The sequence below is a fragment of the Lissotriton vulgaris genome, chromosome 4_1, assembly GCF_964263255.1.
Source record: "Lissotriton vulgaris chromosome 4_1, aLisVul1.2, whole genome shotgun sequence".
In the NCBI taxonomy this organism is placed as follows: Eukaryota; Metazoa; Chordata; class Amphibia; order Caudata; family Salamandridae; genus Lissotriton; species Lissotriton vulgaris.
In genome coordinates, this window is record NC_141691.1 from 1917356101 (window position 1) to 1917377842 (window position 21742).

The following is a 21742-nucleotide window of genomic DNA, read 5'->3' on the forward strand; positions in this document are numbered from 1 at the left end:
AAGAGTCGACGGCCATCAAACTGCATGTCCATAATGGTGTTTTGGACATCAGCCGAAAAGTCGGCAGACCTCAGCCAGGCGTGGCGACGAATGCCACCGTCGTTGCCATCGCCCTGGCCATCGAGTCCATGGTATCCAGCCCACACCGGATGGAATACCATGCCGCATCTTGACCCTCCACAAGGGCTTGGGTGTGTTTAGTCCGGACCCCCTCCGGACCTTGCTGCAGGACGTCCGCGACAGTGTCCGACAGAGAGTGGGTGTAACGGCCCAAGAGGCACGTGGTGTTGACTGACCGCAAACCCCAAACTAAGTGAGGAGAACATCTTTTTACCATACTGTTCATACCTATTGGATTCCCGATCGGGGGGGGGAGGGAATGCGGTCTGTGAGTTAGAGGCCTGGATGACCAGGCTCTCAGGGGTGGGGTGGGTGGATAGGAAGCAAGGGTCGCCTGGAGCCGGGCGGTGGCGCCTGGCCACGTTCCTATCTACAGGTGGACCTGTAGTGGGCTTGGACCAAGTGCCCAGAAGAATGTCTGACAAGGCCTCATTAAATGGCAGCAGAGGCTCAGCCGAGCTTGCCTGCGGTTTAAGGACCTCAGTGAGGAGGTTAGTCCTCACGGCCGCGACGGGGAGCTCAAGGCCCAAGGCCTTGGCAGCCCGTGTCAGCACCACACTATAGGCAGCCCCCTCCTCCGTAGCCATGGTAGGAGGGGAGACAAAACCAGTGTCGGGCGAAGTGTCCAGACCACTGGCCTCCCCTAGCTCACCTGCCCAGTCCTGAGAAGACTGGCATTCACGTACCAGAGGGTCCTCGGACCCCTCCCAATCCTCCTCGCCACCCATCTCCTGGTACTCAGGTACAAAGGATGTGGCCGGATCATAGAAGTAGAAATCTGCTAGCGGTGCGAATACGGCGCCGAGCGCCGTCGCAACAGACGCCGGACCCGAATCGAGGGTAGGTCCTGGGACGGCGCTGGGGGCGACACCCTGAGGTCGTGAGGTCGACCGGCGACGACCCGGATCCGGAGCGGGATCCGGCAGGGCCCTGCGGCGTCGGGACCGAAGTCGCCGACGGCGCCGGGGCCGAAGCACCCGGCCCGCTTGGGGACCCAGTCGGGGCCGCTTGGCCCGAAGGCGCCGCGGAAACCGACAGAGGAGTGAGCGACCTCCTGGCCATGAGGAAGGCCTCGATCTCTTCCGGCGTCACGTTCTGACCAGGGACCGGCAGTCGGAGCAGGACTTGTCGTGTTCGGGGCCCAGACAGTGAAGGCACCGGCAATGGGGGTCGGCAACCGACATCAGTCGGCTACAATCGACGCAGGGTTTGAACCGGGGCATCCCTACCAGGGTTTGAACTGGGGCATCCCTACCGGCACCGTCGGAGTCGAGAGACTTCGAAAGATGATCAAAAAGGATCAAAAAAGTTAGTCAAATATTGACTACGGGTATAGCTTTTTCCGGATCGGCTCTTGCTGGCGCAGAAAAAAGAAGAACTGACGTCAGCTCGCGAGGGCGGCGTCTAAGTACTCCGGCAACATCATCCCGGCGCCAACAACACGGACGCGGAGCCGCAGTCGACGCCTACCGACGCGCAAGGGTACTGCTACGCAAAAGTTTCAGGATCCATTCTGACGCCTGGGGATATTCTAAGGTAAGGAATCTAATACTAACCTGTTTCTTTCAGATATCCTATTTCTAACACTCACGTTAGACATTAAATAGAATAAATTGAAGCTTTCTTTTGTGACAAATTAAAATGGCACCCGCATGCTATTTGCAAAGCTATCAGAGTAGAAATATGGGTATTATTATTACTTGTTGAGGGCACTGGTTGAGAAAGGAAGTAGGGTGTTCAATAAGTCTTACATCTCCTTTGGATTAGTGTCCAAAGATCCTCTACTCTCAGGTAGTTGGTTAAGAGCAACTAGATGGGCTGTGCTCTAAGGGGTGTATTGCAGAGTCTGGGGCCCTACACACTGAGGACATGCTGCTTCTAGGAGAGACTGCCGAAAAAAGCCTTTGTTAAGTTTCTGCCAGTAGGAACATAATTCATATATCCATGCAAGTAGTATGTTGTGTATTAACAAACTTTCATGTGAACAGCAAGGGGGCTTCCTAATACCTTCCAACATAAAACAAGGACTGTTAACAGAGTTTAGATGTAGTTAATATTACAGCTAGAAAATCTAGGTGTTTTGGGGCCTGCTTGCTTTTGTATACAAAAGGTATGCAAAGGTCTGTAGATTCACTTTCCTGTCACAGAAGATGAGGAGAAATAAGGATTGTAAAGGGAACCAAAGCATTGTAAAGGGTGCAGTGGGGGTGAAGAGGAAAGGGTGCAACAAGATGTGATAGACAGAAGCACCACAGCACCTCATTACCCTCAGGTCCCTTATGTCCTCGTCCCATTCATAACAAAGTGGAGATGACCATCTCCCGACAGAAAAAAAGAAGAGGAATGCTGGGACACTAATACTGCCCAGCAGCCCTCCTGTTCTTTTTTTCTGTCTGTCGACAGATTGGATGGTGTGATGGGGCTGCTCCTGCTGGCCTTGAGTGGCGGTGATTCTCTTCTTCCCCCCACCCGGCTGCCTGGCTGTGCGGGTGCGGGGTCCCTGGATTGCCTCCTCGCCTGCTGGGCTTGCTTGGAGTCAGTCTCTATTTGGAGCCGGTGTTGGAATTGAGGAGTTCCCGTCTTTGCTGTGTGCTGCATGCACCTACCAGCCCTTTGTGGCTGGTGCTGGAGTTCCCGGTTGCTTCCGGGTCGCGGGCTCGGCTTGCATAGCCTAGCCTAGCCGGGGAGCCGTGCCTCACTGGATGAGCTCCTGCTGGATTCCGGGCAGACGGTGGTGTGGGGGCCTTGTTCGTGCGGTTGGCCCCCGCTCCGGGTAAGTCCTGTTTTTGGGTTCTTTACTTTCCTGCCTGGCGCACTTGGAGCGTTTGATCTCCTGGTGACTTTTGATGTGATTTTGTCTTCCTTCCTCGTTTTCATGTCTCTGTTATCCAGCCTGAAGATGTTCGATGCATGGTGGTTGTGTTGCATGCTGAGGACACTTTGAACTCCATGCTGGATTCTGGAATGCAGGTAAAGTGGGGGCCTTGTTCCTGGGGTTGGCCCCTACTCCAGGTGAGTCCCGATTTCTGGATCTTTTTTCCTTCTCCAGTGCTGTCGTCCCGTTCATTCCTGCACTGGGGTTTGTGCCGGGGTGTCCGGCAGGCAGGGTGTTTCACTCGTGCATCGCTTACACTGGCGCTGCTGCTCTGTGGTGGTGTTCGGGTCCGCTGGCAGCTCCTGCTGTATTCTGTGTCCTGTCACCGGCCCAGCTCTGTGCCTCTGCTGCCCCTCCCTGCTCACCCTCCCTGCTCCCGGGCTACCTCAGACCGTGGACCGCGCTGCCCTTCTGCGGCTGGTGCTGCGGGTTCCGGCAGCTCCCCTGTCTTGGCTGGGAGTCCTCTGACCTGTCCTGGGGCTCAGGCTTGCCCTCTGTTTAAGGCTCGCCTGGGTGTTGGGTTACGTGGACTCTTGGGATGTAATGGCCCGTTCTTGCTGGGGCTGCTGGTTTGGGGCCTGGGGCTTCTGGCTCCGGTGCTGTGTTTGTTTGTTTTTTTTGGGCTATTTCGTGTTTTTGCTCTTTGACATGACGGCTGTTGGCATTACAGAGTACAGTTGACTGGGTAGTAATGCCGTTGGATGTTTCCAGCGCTCGGAAACGTTCGGGGAGCCCCGTGAAGCACTGGCTTGGATGTGCTATTACGGTGAAGGGGCCTGGTGGCTCCGGGGTTCTTGTGTCCTTTCTCTTCCTTCTCAGTTCGTTTGTGTGGGTGCCATTGAGTTGGGTGACTATCCACATCTATTATTCAGCTCCGAGTTGCCCTTCTTAATGTGCTTTTTGTTGCGTCTTGTGCTACTTTTCTGTGGGGATGTGTCCCGTGCTCTTCGTTCCTATGGACCTTCCGCCCTACGGGCAGGCCCCCAGCTCCTTCCTGGGCATGGTTGCAGTGTTGGTGGGGGCTTTGGTGATGGTTTCTGATGGACACACACGTGGTTGGAGCCCACGCAGCTTTCTTCTGGGGGTCCTTGTGTGTCTCGTCCTTTTGGCCCTGACCTTTCCGCACTCGTCCGGTTGGGTTTCAAGGGGTTGGCATCCCTAGGCTGCCTTTCATTTTTGGGTGTTTTTTCCCTGTGTCGTTTGAGCCCTGTTGCTGTTTCACCCCCTTTCTTCTTCTGGGGGTCTCGTAGGCTGGTCCTGGAGGTGGTGACTGGCTGTCCTTCGGGCTGTGCCGTGTTCCAGCGTCTTGGTCTTCTGGGGGTGCCGTGGTTTGTGCCGGGGCCTCCTACCTGGGGTGCCTGCGTTTGGCGCTGTGCTTCGTCCCCTCTTCTTTTTTGGGTTGTCCTGCTGCTGCCTCTGGTGCCCGCGCTGCTTGCTTCCTGTGTGTGCTCAGAGGCGGGTGCTTCTGTGTGCTTCTGGTGCTTGGTCGCACTGGTGTTCTCTGATGCCCATCCCGAGCGAGGTGTGTGGGTGTCCGGTGGGTGCTGGTCGGTCGAGCGCTGTGGTTCCTGTGCTCCTCTTTTGGTCTACGGGGTCACGTATCCGTTCCTAGCCTGCTGCCTTGCCGCCTGCCAGCCCCGGCTCTTGTCTGTTCTCTGGGGGCGGGCGTGTTGCGGGGGCTTCTCGCTTTGGTTCCTTTCTTCGGGTGGTGCCCCTGCTCTTGGCCGCTCGGGCTTGGGGGTTTTCCCTCCGGGGTTGGCGTGGGTTCCTGTCGCCTCTGTGGGGGCTGGTTCCTTTTCGCTGGCGCAGCCTTTTTGCTTGCTCCTGGGGTTTTCTCTCTCTGTGTTGGTTGAGTTCTCCCTGCCTGCTTGCCTGTGCCTTGCCCTCTGCTGCTCTTCTGTTTGGGGCGCTTCTCGCTTCTTCGTCGATTGCCTTCTCCGTGGGTGGCCTTATCTCCGCTGTGGGCTGGCTGTGGTGGCCTTGCTCTGGTTGTGTGCCCTGGTTCCTCGCCTCTGCTTCCTGGCTTCTGTGGGGTTGGTCGGAGTTTGGGCTGCTCCTGGTTCCTGTCCTTGGTTGCTTGCCAGTGTCATCCGAGGGGCTCTCTGGGGTGCTCTGTCCCCTCTACCTGCGCTTGGGTGGCTTGTGCGGCCTTGGGTGCGGCTGTTCTGTTCTGTTTCTCCCTGCCTGCTCCTGGTCTCATCTGTTGCCTGCGGGTTTGCTGGGTCTGACCTGGTTGGTGCAAGGTTGGGCGATTGTCTGGGTCTTCCTGGTGCTGTGGGCTTCCCTTTGCTACGCCCTGTGGCTTCGGGTGTTGTCCCGGGGCCTTCTGTTTGCTTGGCCTGGATGCTTCTGCTCTGGCTCTCCGCGTTCTTGCCTTTGGCTTGCTTCTGGGATTTCCTGCCTGCCCCTCCTGTTTCTGCCGTGGTGCCTGCCTGGTTTGTTCCTGGCTGGGGCTTCCTGGCTGCGGCCGTGTCCTGTCGTGCCACCTGTTCTCCGAAGTGGTGTGCTGTCCCCGTGCTCCGCTGTCTGCTCGGTGGTTGCGCCTGGTCGGGGCCGGGTTGGTGCCTGCCTGGCCTCCTAGGGCTGTTGGGTGCAGTTGGCTTCTTGGTCCTTCTGCTCTCGGGGGTGTTTGCTCCCTGGGTTGTTCTGGTCTCGTCTGGATCCCTTGGTGGGTGCCTAGCGGGGGTGTTTTGGCTGGGGCATGCCGCTCCTGCGTGTGGGGCTCTTTTTTGGGCTCTGCTTCCTTGCTGGACTCCCTTTGGGTCCTGTCGGGGGGTTCTGCTTTGGGGCCGCTTCCGGGTGGTTCATTCTGGGCCTTCTCCTTCTGGTGGTTCTCTTGCCGGGCTTGTTTTCCCGGTGTTGTGGGCCTGTGTGGGGTTCTGTGGCTCCGGTTCTGCCGGCTTCTTGCTGGTTCTGTGGGACCTCGGGCTGTGCCTCCTGGGTTTACGGGCTGTGCTGTCTTTTTCGGCCTAATCTGGGGGGTTGTTGCCGGACTTTTCCGGGTTCTTCCTGGTTTTGTGGTCCTGGCTCGCTTCTTCCAACCTTGCTTCCCCGGGCTTTGTTCCCGGTGTGGGTCTGTTTGGGTGCCCCACCCCCCTCGCTCTCTGGTTGGGGTGCGGTCTATGGTGCTCTTGCCTCTGCGGGTCCCTCCCTCCTGGCGGTGAGTTGTCTGTGATTTTCCTGCTGCTTGGTCCTCTGCTCTTCTTCTGGGGTTTGCTTGGGTCTGCCCGTGGTCGGGTTGCTTGGCTCTGGTCCTGGCTTCCCGGTTCTGTTGGCGTTTTGTTGCCCTGTTTTTTTGCTGTTTGCTTGGCTCCTCTCCGGTGTTGCTGGGTTTGGGCCTTGTGGTTGTGTCTGGGTGCTCTGCTCCCTGGGCTTTTCTTTTTCGCTGCTCCTGCCCTTGCTGCTTGTCTGGCCTGGGTGTGGGGTTCCTGGGCGGTCCTGTGCTGTGTGGGCGCCTTCTTTGGTGCTGCCCCCTATGTTCGTTGGGCGGCTGCTGGGGTTTCCCGGTTTCTTTGTGCTCCCCTCCTGGCTTGTGTTCCCTCCCTTTAGGGTTTGGGTTTTTTCTGGGGTGTGGTCGTTGTCTCTGTGTCCACCCTGGTTTCTTGGGTTGGTTCCGGTCTTGTTGGCCTCTCCTTGCTTCGTGGGCTTTCGACTGGTTTCTGGGGTTCTGTGTTCTTCCCCCTCCCGGTCTTTTGGGGCGGGTTCTGGCTCCTGTTCGGCTCCTGGTTTTCTTGTTGCATCCTGGGCCTCCTCGGTCCGGTTTGCCGCTTGTGGTCTCTTGGCCTTGTGGGTCTCCGGGGTCCTGTGTGCCTTCCTACTGGTTCTGGGCTTGGCGGCCTTCTCCGTTGGGTTGTTGGCTGGGTCCTTTGTGTCCTGGTGGCGGGATTTCTCTGGTTGGCGGTCTCCTTTCTTTGGGACCATGGCCTTTTTTTTGTCTTTGTCTCCGGTGCTTTCCCTGCTGTCCTGTGCTGGGTTGCGGGCCGGTTGTTTCCTGCTGTCTTCCTTTCCTCCTTCTCGTTGCGCCCTTGGGTTGCTGCTTTGTTGTGGTTCCTGGGTGTGCTTGTGCGTGCGGAAGGCCTGCTTTGGTATTTCTCCACTTTGTTATGAATGGGACGAGGACGTAACGGACCTGGGGGTAATGCTCTATTACTTACCGTAATCTTCATTACTCCGGGTCCCGTTGTCCTCGTCCCATTCATACGCCCCTCCCTCCCTCCCGGCCGGCCGGCCTTCCTGTCTGGGCTTGTTAGTACAGGAGGGCTGCTGGGTAAGTACTGTTTATGTACTCCCGGGGGGAGGGGCAGTATTAGTGTCCCAGCATTCCTCTTGTTTTTTTCTGTCGGGGGATGGTCATCTCCACTTGGTTATGAATGGGACAAGGACAACGGGACCCGGAGTAATGATGATTACCGGTAAGTAATAGAGCATTTCAGGTATAGGTGATTTGGGGGCATCGTGACAAAGGTTTTCCTAGGTCGGATTTCTAGAGAGCCAATCATCTTTCAGCAATGAATCCCCCTCTTCAATAGTCCATGGCCTTCAGCTCACACTTTCTTTGGTTTGCACTGAAAGTCTCTTCTAAGAGGCCACTGTGGTTCTTAAATATCAGTTTAATACTGAATCAATCCACACTGTATAAAGTATTTTTCTTCTAACTTAAGTTTACATTATTTCATGATTTCATCATTTCCACTTTCCGAAAGAAGGTCTAAATAACCACAGGCACAAGTATGAACATTTAGCTGCGAGATTTTACAACTGCATCTAGTCACCATGATTAATGTGTTTAAAAATGGATCGTGGGCCCTCACTCATTTACAATAAATTATAGGCAGTGCATAACTGTAGCAAAATGGCATGTTTCTTCTCTGGTAATTTATTTTAACAGTTCTGCATATATATGTGAATTTCTTTTAAGAGCTCTGCATACATTTCCTTTGGAACACTGCACACAGCAATCATCAAAACTATTAGAGATATGATGTTGGCTTAATATTTTATTGTACGATAAGATGGCATTCCTAAAGACATAGAACGTTTATAGAAATATTATGGGACCCACTTCAATTATTTAAGAAAACATACCTAGAATTGGCTGTTTATCAGTTTTATCTCCCCCGGTATCCTATGCAATTACTTTAGCTCTCAGGCTAAAGAACACTGCTGAGAGGATTAGCTGTCAAAAGAGAAGCATTTCCTCTGAGCTCACCAGCTCACAGTGTGACTTCCATTTTGCTGCCTGGTGCATGGCATGGGTAATATTTAAGTGTGCGACCTCTTCTATAAGACAATACACAACTGAACTACACATCTGAGCCGGGTGAAGTCTGCCGGTTTAGATGTCCCAGTTGTGCGGCAGCAAAGTTTGTCTGAAAAAGTTCCTACCAATATCGAAACAAAAAAAACACGCTCTTCAGATGCGGAGTATTTTCTCAGTGTGTTGAGACAATTTAGCTTTTTGCTCTGTTATTGCTATGTTTTTCCCTGATGAGAATTCCAAGACATATGAACAGGAAAGAATAGGAAGGTATGTTATAAATAGGGTGTCTTTCAATGTCGTTCAGGCACAGGCCAGTGGTGCCAGGTCTGAAGGTGCAATGTTGACATGGTGGAGATGGCTGTGATTCTGCCATTGCAAACACTCATTCCGCCACACATAAATCACTTGTGGGAACCAAACACTTAGTCAACAAGACATCCACTACATTTTAGAAGCTATTTTTTCCAAATGAGGGTGCGCAGCTCAAGAATTACAGTAGGCAGATATTGATAGAAAAATAACTTCTTTCTTCTAAATTTATTAAGGCCATCAGATATAGACACTCCAGCCAACGCGTTTCATGCCCGCACACATTAAAGGCGGATGTAATATCTCCTTAGTGCAGAATCACACTTCCTCAAACTTCAGTATGTTTGATAAGGAGATATTACACCTGCCTTCAGTGTAAGCGGGCCCCAGTGCAATACACTGGACCTCACGAATTATTGGAAATTTAAACAGATACTCAGTTGACAAGGAGATTACACTTGCCCTTTGGTTTTTCTTCACGGGGCTTTATTCTGCTACATGGAATCATCTATTATACAACCATTGGTAATTCAGATTGTTATAACAGGAACACACTGTCTCTTTGGGAAGGTTCCGCTAAACTGTTCCGAATCAAGTACTATTACTGAAGTTTGTTGGTACTTTGGAGATTGTCACTTTTTAAATGTTTTTTGTGTTTTTGGTACATGTTGCTTGTTTTAGTTCTGTGTTTCACGATTTGAATGTAATATAAATGTGGTTTTGTAAAAAAATGTCAGCCCTGATGAAGTTCCCAAAATGGGAATGAAACCTGTTGGCTGGAGTGTCTATATCTGATGGCCTTAATACAATAGGAATAAAGAAGTTATTTTTCTATCAATATCTGCCTCCTGTGACTTCTTGAGCTGCGCACCCCCATTTGGCAAAATAGTTTTTGATCTGGAGCATAGTGATGCCACACAACGGCTGGAGTTGGGGTGGTTTGCACGGCAAACGTATTTATTGGAACTGGCGTGAGATGCGGCATAGGAGGTCCGCCGTTCCCTCATTTGGACAATTACATTTTAGCAGCTGTCCTGTTACCACTGAACCTCTACATGACCTCTTTAGTATGGCAACACTGGCATTTATTGTCAATTTGAACCCCTGTGCCTTTCCAGCTGTGGTCATGGTTAAATATCACCAACAAAATGGGACCACACCTGTGGAGATGCCTGAAGCCAGGTGTCATTTTGTTTTTGTAGAGAGGCAATCCGGTAAAGCACTGCTCATCACATCATTATTGTATTTTAATTCTAAGTATATTTTTTGTGTACTTCCAAATTGCTAGTTCAGGATGAGGCTTCACCGCCCCTCTGACTTTGTAGAAACCATTATTATGAGAATCGCCTACCAACATACAACCTATAAATCAGTCTAAAAAATGAATTTATGCACTGTCAAAAAACTATTTTCCATTTTTAGTGCCTCTGGCACAAAAGTGTAGCTCCAGTGCCTTTGGCACAAAGTTCCAGTGCCCCTGGCACGGAGAAAAGAAGTTGAAGCAGAAGTTATTCAAATATGACAAGTATTCCGTCGTAGTAACGAAGCAACAGGGAATATTTCCAAACATAACAACCTGGAAGGCTTACATTTTCAAAAAATCTAAAGAATAAGTGTCAAGGGTTTAGATCCAGAGATGGAATCTGAAAATGTACGGACAACCACTTATGGGGCAAACTCACGTCAATGGCTTCAAGATCTTCCCACCAGAATAACAAGAAGCATACACACTGAAAGGGAATGAAACGAAAAAGAAATGTTGCTCACCTGCCCCACCAGTGTAACTGTTCCAGGTGCCATGGACACCACCGAGGCAACAGCTGCCGAGTCCTGTGGCTCGGTGCCCAAGTCGATGATCTGCTGGAGGATGTTTACAGCGGTGGGGTCGGATCTATCACCTTGTGAAGAAAAAGGCAAATGGTTACACAAGTGGTACAGCAGAAGTATAGCAGCCTTGTGCCGCTTGGCACGTAGTGCACCAAAGAGTGAATCTTGTCTGTAATCCTTATGCACTTCAACCCCTTGATCAATAGGTATTACTTCTCAGCTACTTTTATTCCTACCTCAAAACGTTTCTGAAGTTGTTCCTAGCATATTTTAGTTGTCCATTTTTCTAGACATACTTTTGACAAAACAGTGGAAGAATATGTATTAATTGATGGAAAGTGATTCAACCTTTCATGGTGGTTGAACATCATAGGGAACAGTAGTTAAGCCTCGCAAATAATGTATTAGAACTGCAGCATAGGTTAGCTTTATTGGAGATTTTTAGTAGTAGACTCTGGACTTGTTATTGAGAACCTCTTTTTGGTGCACTGCTTATTTGCAAACACCATCTGTTTCACCATCTGCAACTCTGTTATCGCATTAACCAACTACTCTATTCCGTACTCTCCAGATGGACAAAGGGAATTTGTTAATATATTAGTGTGATAAATAAGTGTTTGATTTCTAGTTTTGTTTTTGGCAACTAAAAAATAACAAGGTATTCTTTCGACTTATCATGAATAATGCAGTTTTGCCTGAAAAATATGGAGTTTATCCAATCAATGTATGCAGCTTTAACAAAAAAGCAGCTAGGAGACTTTGTAAGTTAGCGTATTTCGCTGTCCAAGAACACGCCGAGATACTTATGTACTTTTGCACGCCTAGGCAGGATCATATGCTATTTGCAAACATGTCAACATCTTGCAAATAACTTTTTTTGCACGGTGTTCAAATGGCAGTTGTTATTTAAACCTGAATGTTTACAGTTTTAGTGACCATTTTGTGTCACAGTCGCAGTTCGCTAAAGAACTCACAATTTTGCCTCAAAATGTCATGCCACTAGAACAAAGAGGGTCACTTCGGCATAAAATGTACGATTTGCATGCAGAAATGTGACAATTTTTAAGAAATTGCTCACAAAACCGGTTTAAATTCAATTTCAAATAGGAAGAATTATATGGTGCACAGGAGATTTAAATACGAATTCAGTTTCATACTCTGCGCCAACATTTACATACAGCATAAACTCCAGCCTTAAACATGCGAATGCTCATAATGGAACGTCAGCCATGTAACCTTGAAAAAGCCAGTTGATGCATAGTACCTGGTATGGAAATCTGATTTGACGTTTGAATTTATGACTGGGTCTTTCTGCATTGTGTTCATATTTAGGAGTGCTAGGACTAGACAAACAGACACCCACACACTTATTAAACTTAGAAGTCCACTCCACAGAAGGGGGAGCGGGCGCTGAGGAATCTGTGACAGGACAGAGTATGCACCTGAAAGAGAGATACAGAAGGAGGGTAACTTGATCTTCTGATGGACATTTCTAATGACAGATTCCTCTTTTTGAATACAAACCAAAGCATTACCTTTCACAAGGTAAAAGTTCTGAGCGAACTTCACAAAAGGAAATCCTGTAGGACCAAGAGGGCAAAATGTCTCTCTCTCCAAACCTGTGAATCAAGGCAGTAATGCCTGGCGAAGGTGCGGATCGAAACCCTTGTGTCTGACTCACAGATGTCAAAGGCCAAGGCCATTGTTGTGGATTTACCTCCAGTGATTTACCTCCGGTGAAATGAGCTCAAGGTCAGCAGGAGGCTCCTTCTTGGCCAAGGTGTTGTACATTTTTATGAAAAAACAATCCATTTGTCCAGGATCTGTTCCTGGACCACATTTCCCTTCTTCATACCCGATAAACCTACAAAAAGTTGGTCAACTCAGTGCTCCTTGGATCTGTCAATGTAAAAGTTGAACTCTTGATGTTCAACCAATGAACCCTCTCCTCCTCTTTAGAGTAATGTGTCGGAGAGAAGAAAGCAGAGATTGTGATGGAATGGCCCACATAGACAGGTGACACCACCTTCGATAGAAAGGATGCCAGGGTGTTAAGCACAAGCTAGACCAGAAATATATTGGCATATGATGGTTGTACTGGCAGGGCCTGCAGCTCAAGAACATGGCAATGACGACATAGTCTTATGGGTAATAAGAGTTAATGAACAGCAGTGCCTGGGCTAGACGGACGTGCGCATCAGGATGGTTAGGAAGAAAGGTAAGGTCCAAATGCAGAAAAACAAAAGCCTCAAAATCAAACATGTATATCATCACAACTGGTGACTAAAACAGGGAAGGCTGAAGAGGCAAACTTAGGAAACCAGCGAGGGTTGACAAATAACCTTTACATATGTCAAGGGCAAGGCCCAAAGGCATGACATAAAGAGGCAAGACAGAGAATTTTGCTTGCAATGGATAGACCCGACAATCCTTGCACCAGGCCACAAACTTCAACAAATATCCAGAGTAAACAGATTTCATGGATGGATGGATGGCACTCTGCCAAGATGATGTCAATAACCTGGATGGGTAGGTAAAGGTCACTCAACTTGTTCTGCTCACACTCCACGAATTAAGGTGCAGATTGTGAAGGATAAACAACTCTGCACTGTTGCTGGGACAGCAGATTCTCCTGCGTAAGGCAGAGGTGAACCCAAATGGAAGAGCAGTAGACTGAAAGTGTGCCCTGACACATAACAAATTGGAGGAGACACATGTCGGACTCAAGGATGGGCACAAGTATGTGTCCTGGAAGTCCAAGGTTACCAACCAGTCTCCCTGGATTAGAGTGGATAGAACCTGTGCCAAGGTATGCATTTTGTTCTTCTAAAGGAAAGCGTTCAGGAATTGAAGGTCAAAATTGGCCAAAGGCTGTCATCCTTTTTAGGCACCAGGAAATAGCATAAGTAGTGCGTGCTCGCTCTCTCCTCCTCGGGCACCTTCTCTAGTGCCCTGTTGTCCAATAACAACTGAACTTCTTTGGAAAGAATCAAGGCAGGTTTTGCAAAGATTTGTGAGAAAACAAGAAAAACTGAGAGGGGGTGGCAGGGAGACGTTGGCAGAAAGAGAAGGGCTAACACAAAAGAGGGGTGGAGTTCCTGGGGGGGAGATCTGGGGGAGGCAAAGAATGCTCCGGGCTGGATCCGAACAAATTAACAGGAGGACTCAAGGAGGGAGGGAGGACACAGGAGGGTGTCATGCTTTTTCATAGGGTGCTCCTCGTTGAGCTGGTGCTGCAATGCTCGACAGGCCCTTCAGTGGGGGCTCTTTAGCAGAGATCTTTTGATTTAGCCATATGGTGAATGCATGTGAGACGGTCTTGGTGTGGGGTCGTACTCAATTGAATAACATAGTCTAAGGGAGACCAAAGAAGGATGTAATATGATGGCCCCCTTGACACAGTAAAAATAGTGGGGCTATCTGTTGCAATAATGTATTGCAATAGCTAAAAGGTCAACATGTTTCATACCTAGGTGCCGAGAGGGTCAGTGACATTTCTTCAGGACAAGGTTACTGTACCTACCCTACTACGGATTGGAACCAAGAGATACTTGCAGGTGACCCACAGAACAGTTCACCTGGTGCTGTGCAGGAAGAAGGATCCAACGTGTGAAGGGGGACAGATGGAGATACCACCATCAGGAACATGCCGAAAGCAACAGACTTCGAAAAACAAGGTTCAATGGAATCAGCACCACACTGCCCAAGGTGCAGTAAGTGCCCACAGTGGCTGTTTAGCCCACACTACACACAGTACAAGGATGCAAAACACACCTATCCAGATAAAAATGTTCATGAAAGGGAAAAGAGTCACCTCATCTGCAAGGAACTGTCTAAAGAGTAATCAGAGAGATTTGGCTGGGGTGGAAGTCTTGGTGATAAGCAAGGGTCTGGCAGTAACCCTGAGATTCAGGAATAGCTGAGGAAAATGGCATGATGAGCTAGCAAGACGAAAGAATCAGCCACAGCAATGTTACCACTGAACTACTTCCAGAACTGACTCGACCTTGTCTCCAGTCCCAGAAGAAACTGAAGTCATGGCCCAGAGGGTGTGGGTGTGTATCTGCTAAGTTGATTCAGCGAGACTGAGGCTAGATTAGAGGAAGAGAATACCTTCTTACCAAGTGCATTAATGTGCTTTCAGGTTTGCCTTGAAGGTCAAAGCTTGCACCACAAGACTTACAGGTGAAAGATGCAGAGTGACTCAGGAGCAAGTCTATGGTACTATACTATAGTGCAACTTACTGAACAGTGCCAAGCAGGGCTTTTCCCATGCCCCAGACAGGTATTCAATTAAAGAAGATAAGAGCTCCAAACATTGAAGGACCAGCTTGCGACATTTCAGCCAGTAAGTAAGCTGTATTTTCTATGTTAGACAATTGAAGCTCTAAGACCTCTGTTGCTCTCTGTACAACCATAGCAAAAAGAAGGACTTTCTTCTGGATATATCCTCAATGGACAATCTAATGCCATTTAAGGTGAGGTATAAAGACCACTTGCATTCTAGAGAGTTAGGTAAAGTTCATTGTCAAGTTGGTAGCCTCTTCCTCATCATCCTCATGTGTTTCATGAATTTTTTGTATATCTGAGTTGATGAAGCGGGCTTCAGAAAATATTTTATTCTGACTCGTGGTTTCAATTCCCCATAACATGAACTAATCAATTAATGAGCTGTTGCATGATTTGTTTAATTAACACAACCTAGATTAAGTTTGCACCACACATATACACGCGGGAAACTAATTATATGTGCTCTTGTTGCATTTGCAAGTCTGTTTTGTAACACATGATTAATATTGTCTTGTTTGTTATGTCTGTCCTATTGTCTTTGTCACTATTAATATGCGGCTGATCATTCATGGCATGTGCTTTTTATATGTGCTTATACCAATGCGCTGGTCGAAATGTCACGCCAAAACGCGCAGCCCATGGTATAATGAGACCCTTGCCGAGCTCAAGAGAACATGCCGGCAAGCTGAGAGGGCTTGGAGGAAATCCTTTGATCCCACGTTAAAATCGATGTATTTCGCCCAGCTTAAGACCTACCACAGAGCTATCTGCCAAACCCGGGCCGCATATTATGCTTCTGAGTTTTCGAACAGCCCTAACCCATCTAAATTAATCTTTAAGGTGCTCAAAGATCTGATGGGGAAACGGGCCACCTCGCTAGAAATCTGCACGGACTCTCACTGCGAAAGCTTGACATCCTTTTTCGTGGAGAAGGTGCAGGCAATCTACCGAGGATTTATGCCATCTGTTCCCGGGGTTGAGCCTTGTGATGTGAAGGCTTCGGTCTGCGAAACTCTGTCTTCCCTGCCTGCTATGTCTGTCGAGGCTTTTGACACTCTGAGCCTCAAAATTAAATCTGGACCTCCCTTAGATCCGCTGAAGCCAGAGCTAATTGCACTTCTCCCGCCCCTCTGTCGTGAGCCCATACTAGACTTGATTAATCTTTCACTCACTGAGGGCGTGGTTCCTTCCTCCTGGAAGCAAGCAGTGGTCAGCCCCATTTTGAAGAAGCCTAATCTTGACCCCCTGCTTCCTGAGAACTATCGTCCCATCTCCCTCCTGCCCTGGACCGCCAAGGTCACTGAGGCACACGTGAACTCCATCTTGTCTGCCCACCTTTCTCGAAATAATATTCTAGACGAGAGCCAGAATGGTTTTCGCGCACAACACAGCACCGAAACTGCTCTGCTCTTTATGACTGAGCACTTGCGGTCGGTGCTGGATGCGGGGCAGACAGCGGCGCTCCTCTTGCTAGACCTGAGCGCCGCGTTCGATACGGTGTCTCATGACATTCTGATGCGGCGGCTGGAGGAAGTGGGAATTGAGGGGAAGGCCCTTCAATGGTTTTGCTCTTTCCTCTCGGACTGGTTTTTTAAAGTGGCCATTCCACCTGGTCAGTCCTCTTTCCATCCTTTGGGACTGGGAGTCCCTCAGGGCTCTGCGTTGAGCCCCACTTTGTTTAACTTATATGTGAAACCGCTGGCTGCTGTCGTCAGACAATGTGGCTTAACCATGACATCGTATGCCGACGACACGCAGCTGGCGGTGACACTCAGTGGGGACCCTGAGGTGACTGCTCCCAGATTACGTGCAGGACTTATAACCGTGGCAAACTGGATGCGTAATAACTGCTTACAGTTAAATGCCAAGAAAACCGAGGTCCTGATTTTAGGGAAGCAGGCGGAACTTTGGGGAGATCAGTGGTGGCCTCCTGAATTGGGGGTGGTCCCCATCCCAGCGGCCAAAGTTAAGAACCTGGGGGTCTGGCTGGATCCTAACCTCTCTTTTTCCAGCCACACAAAGAAGATTGCAGCTACCTGCTATGGTATTCTGCGAGGACTGAGACCAGTCCTCAAATTCTTCCACCCCCCTACTCGGCAACTGGTGGTCCAAGCCTCCATTCTTTCTCGGCTGGACTATGGGAGTGCACTGCTGCTTGGAGTAAATCAGGCTGAGGCCACCAGGCTGCAAAGGGTGCAGAATGCCGCTGCGCGGGCCATTGTTGGCCTCCCGAGACGTTGTTCTGTCTCTGCAGTCCTGACCTCCCTTCACTGGCTGCCGTCAGACAGAGAATTAAATTCAAGGCTCTCTGTCTGACATTTAAGATCCTGAAACTCTCCTCTCCTCCTGCCCTTGCGGGTCTTGTTTCCCCCTATGTCCCCACGCGGTCTCTCAGGTCGGAATCTCTTCATCTGGCGATTAAGACTAGGTTCCGACTGAGTAGGATAGGAGGTCGTTCCTTTCGAGTTTTGGCGGCTGGATTATGGAACTCCCTCCCTGTCCATATTCGTGCCCTAAACAGCCTGACTCTCTTCAGACGCGCTATAAAAACCCATCTGTTCGCATCTGCTGATTGATCCCTTCTCTTTCCAGCATCGATTTGTTGTGTTGTGGTACTTGATCAGGCGCCAGGACGCCCCTTCGCTGGGGCAGCTGTGCGCCGAATAAAAGTTATTAACATAACATAACATAACGTATGTCCTATGTTGTGTTTGTCTGTCTGTGTATCATTTAATCATCTTTTTACTCTTTCAGAAACACAAAGCTGGATTATATGAAGAATGGTAGATATTTTATGTGCTGCTTTAAATGTTTGCTTCTTCTAAATGTCCTTTTATTAGTGGGTTAATTAATAATTAGCAAGGGATTGGGTGGTACAGAAGGGTTTGCTTTACCTGAATTAATCACTCTTTTTGTGTTTGTTTAAATATTAGCTCAAGAATGGTTTGAGGGCCTAGTCTCTGTTTCTGAAGAAAAGTTGGTCGGCCTGAACTGAGCAGAAGCTGGAGCCAAGTGTACACGTTTTGAAAATCTTCCATGCGGAGTTTGTTGAACTTACTTCTTGAATGGATTGTGGCTCTGTCTTTTGAAAAAAACTATGGCTCTAACAATGGAGCTTGTTTTCATGGACTGCTCTGGATGTTCTTTTACAAGGCCCAGGAAGTGGCAGGCATATTTCTGCCGAGCTTTTGGTGGAAGTCAGATTGGCAACTTTTAATGTTGCAAAGCTCGGAAGCTGATGTCACTCTATGTCAATGGACAATGGCATGGTGACGCGCTTATTCTCTGGATGTGGTAGTTGTGGTGGCCTGACAGCCATCAACCAATCACAGTGCTGAACTTTTCTAAAAAATAACATTTAGTTAAATTTGAGAGCAAAAATGATATAAAATTGGCTCTCTTGAAGGGTTTGGGGCTGTCTGTTCCAGAGGGGCGAAGTGCTGTCCGATTGCTTTGGGATTGTAAGCATTCTACTGTTTATTATTTGTTTCCCTTTCAGGTCAGAAAACTAACTTAGAGAATAAGATTTATGTTTTCTTAAGCTCATTATTTTGATCAATTCTGATTTGACAGCAAACATTGTGCCAATGTTAATGCATTTAACTGAATTAATAAAACTAAATGTTTGATTTTAATAAAGAGAGTTAATAAAGATTTTTCAATCATGAATTTTAAAAATAAACTTTTTAAAATGACAAGCTGGTCTTGTTTATTGTAGATAGTTTATAGCTTAAAATCAAACAACATATTGATCCATTCACCTCATGATTCAGCTGCTCTATGTTTCTTATGGGCCTGGTATTGATTGGTAAGTGTGATAGTGGATTTTGACATCATTTATAAAGAATTTTAGTTGCAGCGCTGGATCAATTTGGTAGCTTCAGACGGTTATATGTTGTTTTTGACATGTATGTTACATATATGTTGGTATAGTCATAGGATTGATGTTTAACAAATGTTAAGTCTTTGATTATGTCAGATTGTTATATGTAGTCTTAAGGAATTTTTCCAGCAGTGTGAAAAATTTCTGGTTAATTGCCGACAAGGTAGTGTGACTAGAAGAGTTACACAGTGTATTTGTCTGTTTCAAAATTGTGGTATAGAATATATCACGTGTTGTGGACGTACAACACAAGTTTAGGGACCTTAGATGTGCATGGTTGAATGTATAGTGAGGATTGCCTATGAAATTGTAGCATTAAGTAGAGGGACCTGGTGAGCCTGTTTTAAAGCTTTCTGTGAAAAGAGTAGTATGATTTATTCAAGCTTGAGTGAAGGGTGAGATAGCGTCGTCTATTCTTATCAACGCTTGACGTTTTCTGTGGTTGGTTCAAGTCCTGCCAAGAATTCATCGGTGTATGATCAGGGTTTTCTTGTTTTAAAGTGTGTGAATGGTTTGTAAACTGAAGGGTAGGGTAGGAATGACTCTATTAGCAATTGAAACTATTCTGTGAGAATAGCGTCGTCTTTTCCACGCTGAGAATACTAGAATGAATGTGTAAAACTATCTCTTTGTTAGAGAAGCAGGCAAATGGTTTGTTTTCATGTTGTTATTAATTGCGTTTTTATAAAGATAATTGAAAGCGTTTTTAAGCCTTCATGGTAAAGAATGCGCTATTTTAAAATATTGTAAAGCGCTCTGAAGCCTTTAGGTAAAGTCTGCGCTGTTTAAAAACATTAAAAGATGTTTTGCGCCATTTAAATATCTTCAAAAAGCATTGCGCGCTATTTTAATCCTTTGAAAAGCGCCCGATCGAAAATTGTAAGGGAGGGGCTGATTAAGGAGTGAAAGCGTGTGGGGAGAGCCTGTAGCCGCAGCGACTGTATACATCAGAGCTCGCCGCGCTCTGATTGGTTAATGTGCCTCGAAGTAAAGTTGTGTCCTGATTGGCTGAGGCGTCGTGTTTAAAAGACTACGCTGTAATTTGTTGACAGCGTTTCTGAGTTGCGCTCACTGATTTGCTTTATTATTTGTATTTGCGCGTGTAATTACTGTTACGGAGCTTTTGTAAAGGAGAGGGGCTGTGAGGAGCCGAAAGGAGAGTTGTAGCTGCAGCGGCTGTCTACGTCAGCCGCCGCGCTGCTATTGGCCAAAAACATCGTCGCGTCATACACTGAGCTGCACTCTGATTGAGCGAAGCTCGGCAGGTCCCGACGCGTCATCGTAGAGGTCGCTCACCCATTGGTTGGTGACATGCACGCATCACTGGAGGCCCGATGCGTCATATTTAGAGTCGCGTACCCATTGGCTGCTGACCTGCGCACCCATTGGTTAGAGAGAAGCGCATGCACTCATTGGCTGGTGATGCACATCCTTGTTGTGCTCTGATTGGTCAAAGACGCCGCAGCGTCATAGAGAAGCAGCAACTGGATTGGTTAAGGCTCGGTTGGTATTCTGATTGGCTCACACGCTAATTGGCCCAAGCATTGAATATAATAAATAAACATTGTTTACTGCTGAGTGTTTTATTTTTTTAACGCTAGTAATGCCCAGAGCTTTAATTTTAATATTAGATCGTTTTTAATATTTAATACAACATTGGGAAGTGGAAATTTTTGTAAAATAGTTAGTGAAAAACACAACTATAGCAAGGACATTAATAATATTAATTATTACAATTTTAAATAAAAAGCAAATAATTAGCAGATTGTTATTAGAGTTGCAAATAAAATTATAGCATTAACAGCACTATTCATTAGAAAAGGGCATCAAGATCCTTGATAGCACAGCATTATATTACAAATATGAGTTATTGGAATGATTATAAAAAAAAGCCTACATGGTTTCAAAAGGTGAAAAATTATTTTAAACCTGACAAGAAAATTGAGACACGTGGTGGTAAATTACTTCATAAGTACAAAACACCTGCAGCCTATATGGAAGGCGAATATGGTTATCATACTGTAATTTGGTTTGATAACTGGATGCATTATACCAAAAATGATGGTGTACTAGCCTGGCCAGAAGATGGGTCATTTAATATGAAAGTTTTACAGAATCTGAGAGGAAAAATGATGGATCTTGTGCCAAAGCCAAGACCTACACAATTTGAAGCCTTAGTTGAATGGGATGTTGAGATGATGGAACTTGAACGTGAAAGCAAGCGTTCAACACCTAAATATTCAAAATATGTTGTAAATAAGGAAACACATGAGGATAAAGTGAGACGCTGGAGAAAGGCAGACATGTATGATGGTCTGTATCCAATAAGAATAATGATTAATGAAGATTTAGAACAAAAGACAGCTGGAAGAAGAATTGATGAGGAATTTGATGATGCAGTTTTAGAAGATATTTATGCCACTAAACCTAAACCGCCACCTTATCAAGCAGGTTCTCAATCTACCCCGAGAGTTTCTACAAAAACTTCTCCAAGTGCACCTCCTAGAGAAGTTGAGGAAGGTTCTCCCAGATTTTTAAAATTACCTGAAAGGGTAGGCTTGGTAAATAATTGTAGTACACCTAAAAGAAGCAGAGTTCCTCATCAAAGAAAATAATTTTGTTAGAAATCAGGAAAGATTACCAGCTGATCAAGAAATTTCTAGTTACAATAAAGCAAAGCAAGATTTAATTGAACAATTGACAAAAGGCATGGAAGCAGTTACAGTACCAGTAACTATTGGTCCTGTGGTACCAGTTTTTGATCAAGGAGATAATAGACAAACAGCCTTAACAGCTCCATTAAATGCAGAAATTCAAAAGGTTGCTGAAAATTTTATTCAGAACTTTCAGAGATTCATAGAGAAAAATCTATGATGCCAAATTTAACATTACATGGAAGTTTGTCAAGTTCGCAAACACCAACTGTGGCAGATTCAGACTCAGGTTTGTCAGAGAAAAGCTTAAACAGAACAGAATTATCTCAAAATGGAATGTCCCCTGAAGCTCCTGATTATAAAAAGCTTGATGTAGCTAAATTAAAATCTGACCTGGAGGAATTAATCATTGGCACAATTGGTACTGATAATTTGAAATTGTATCAAGATGATGAACTGTTGTTTATTTGCAAAAGCATTCAGTGGAAAACTAAAAACAGGTATGAACAACTGGAAGAAATGGC

General features: G+C 47.2%; 1 protein-coding gene across 1 annotated transcript in view; it reads right to left on the reverse strand.

The window, feature by feature from the left end:
- ZFAT (zinc finger and AT-hook domain containing) overlaps positions 1–21742 on the reverse strand; it is a 933238-nt gene that overhangs the window by 54620 nt on the left and 856876 nt on the right. Inside the window, exon 15 of the mRNA XM_086966254.1 lies at positions 10332–10462. Within this exon, the coding sequence (XP_086822380.1) occupies positions 10332–10462 (131 nt within the window). The remainder of the gene's footprint in view (positions 1–10331; positions 10463–21742) is intronic.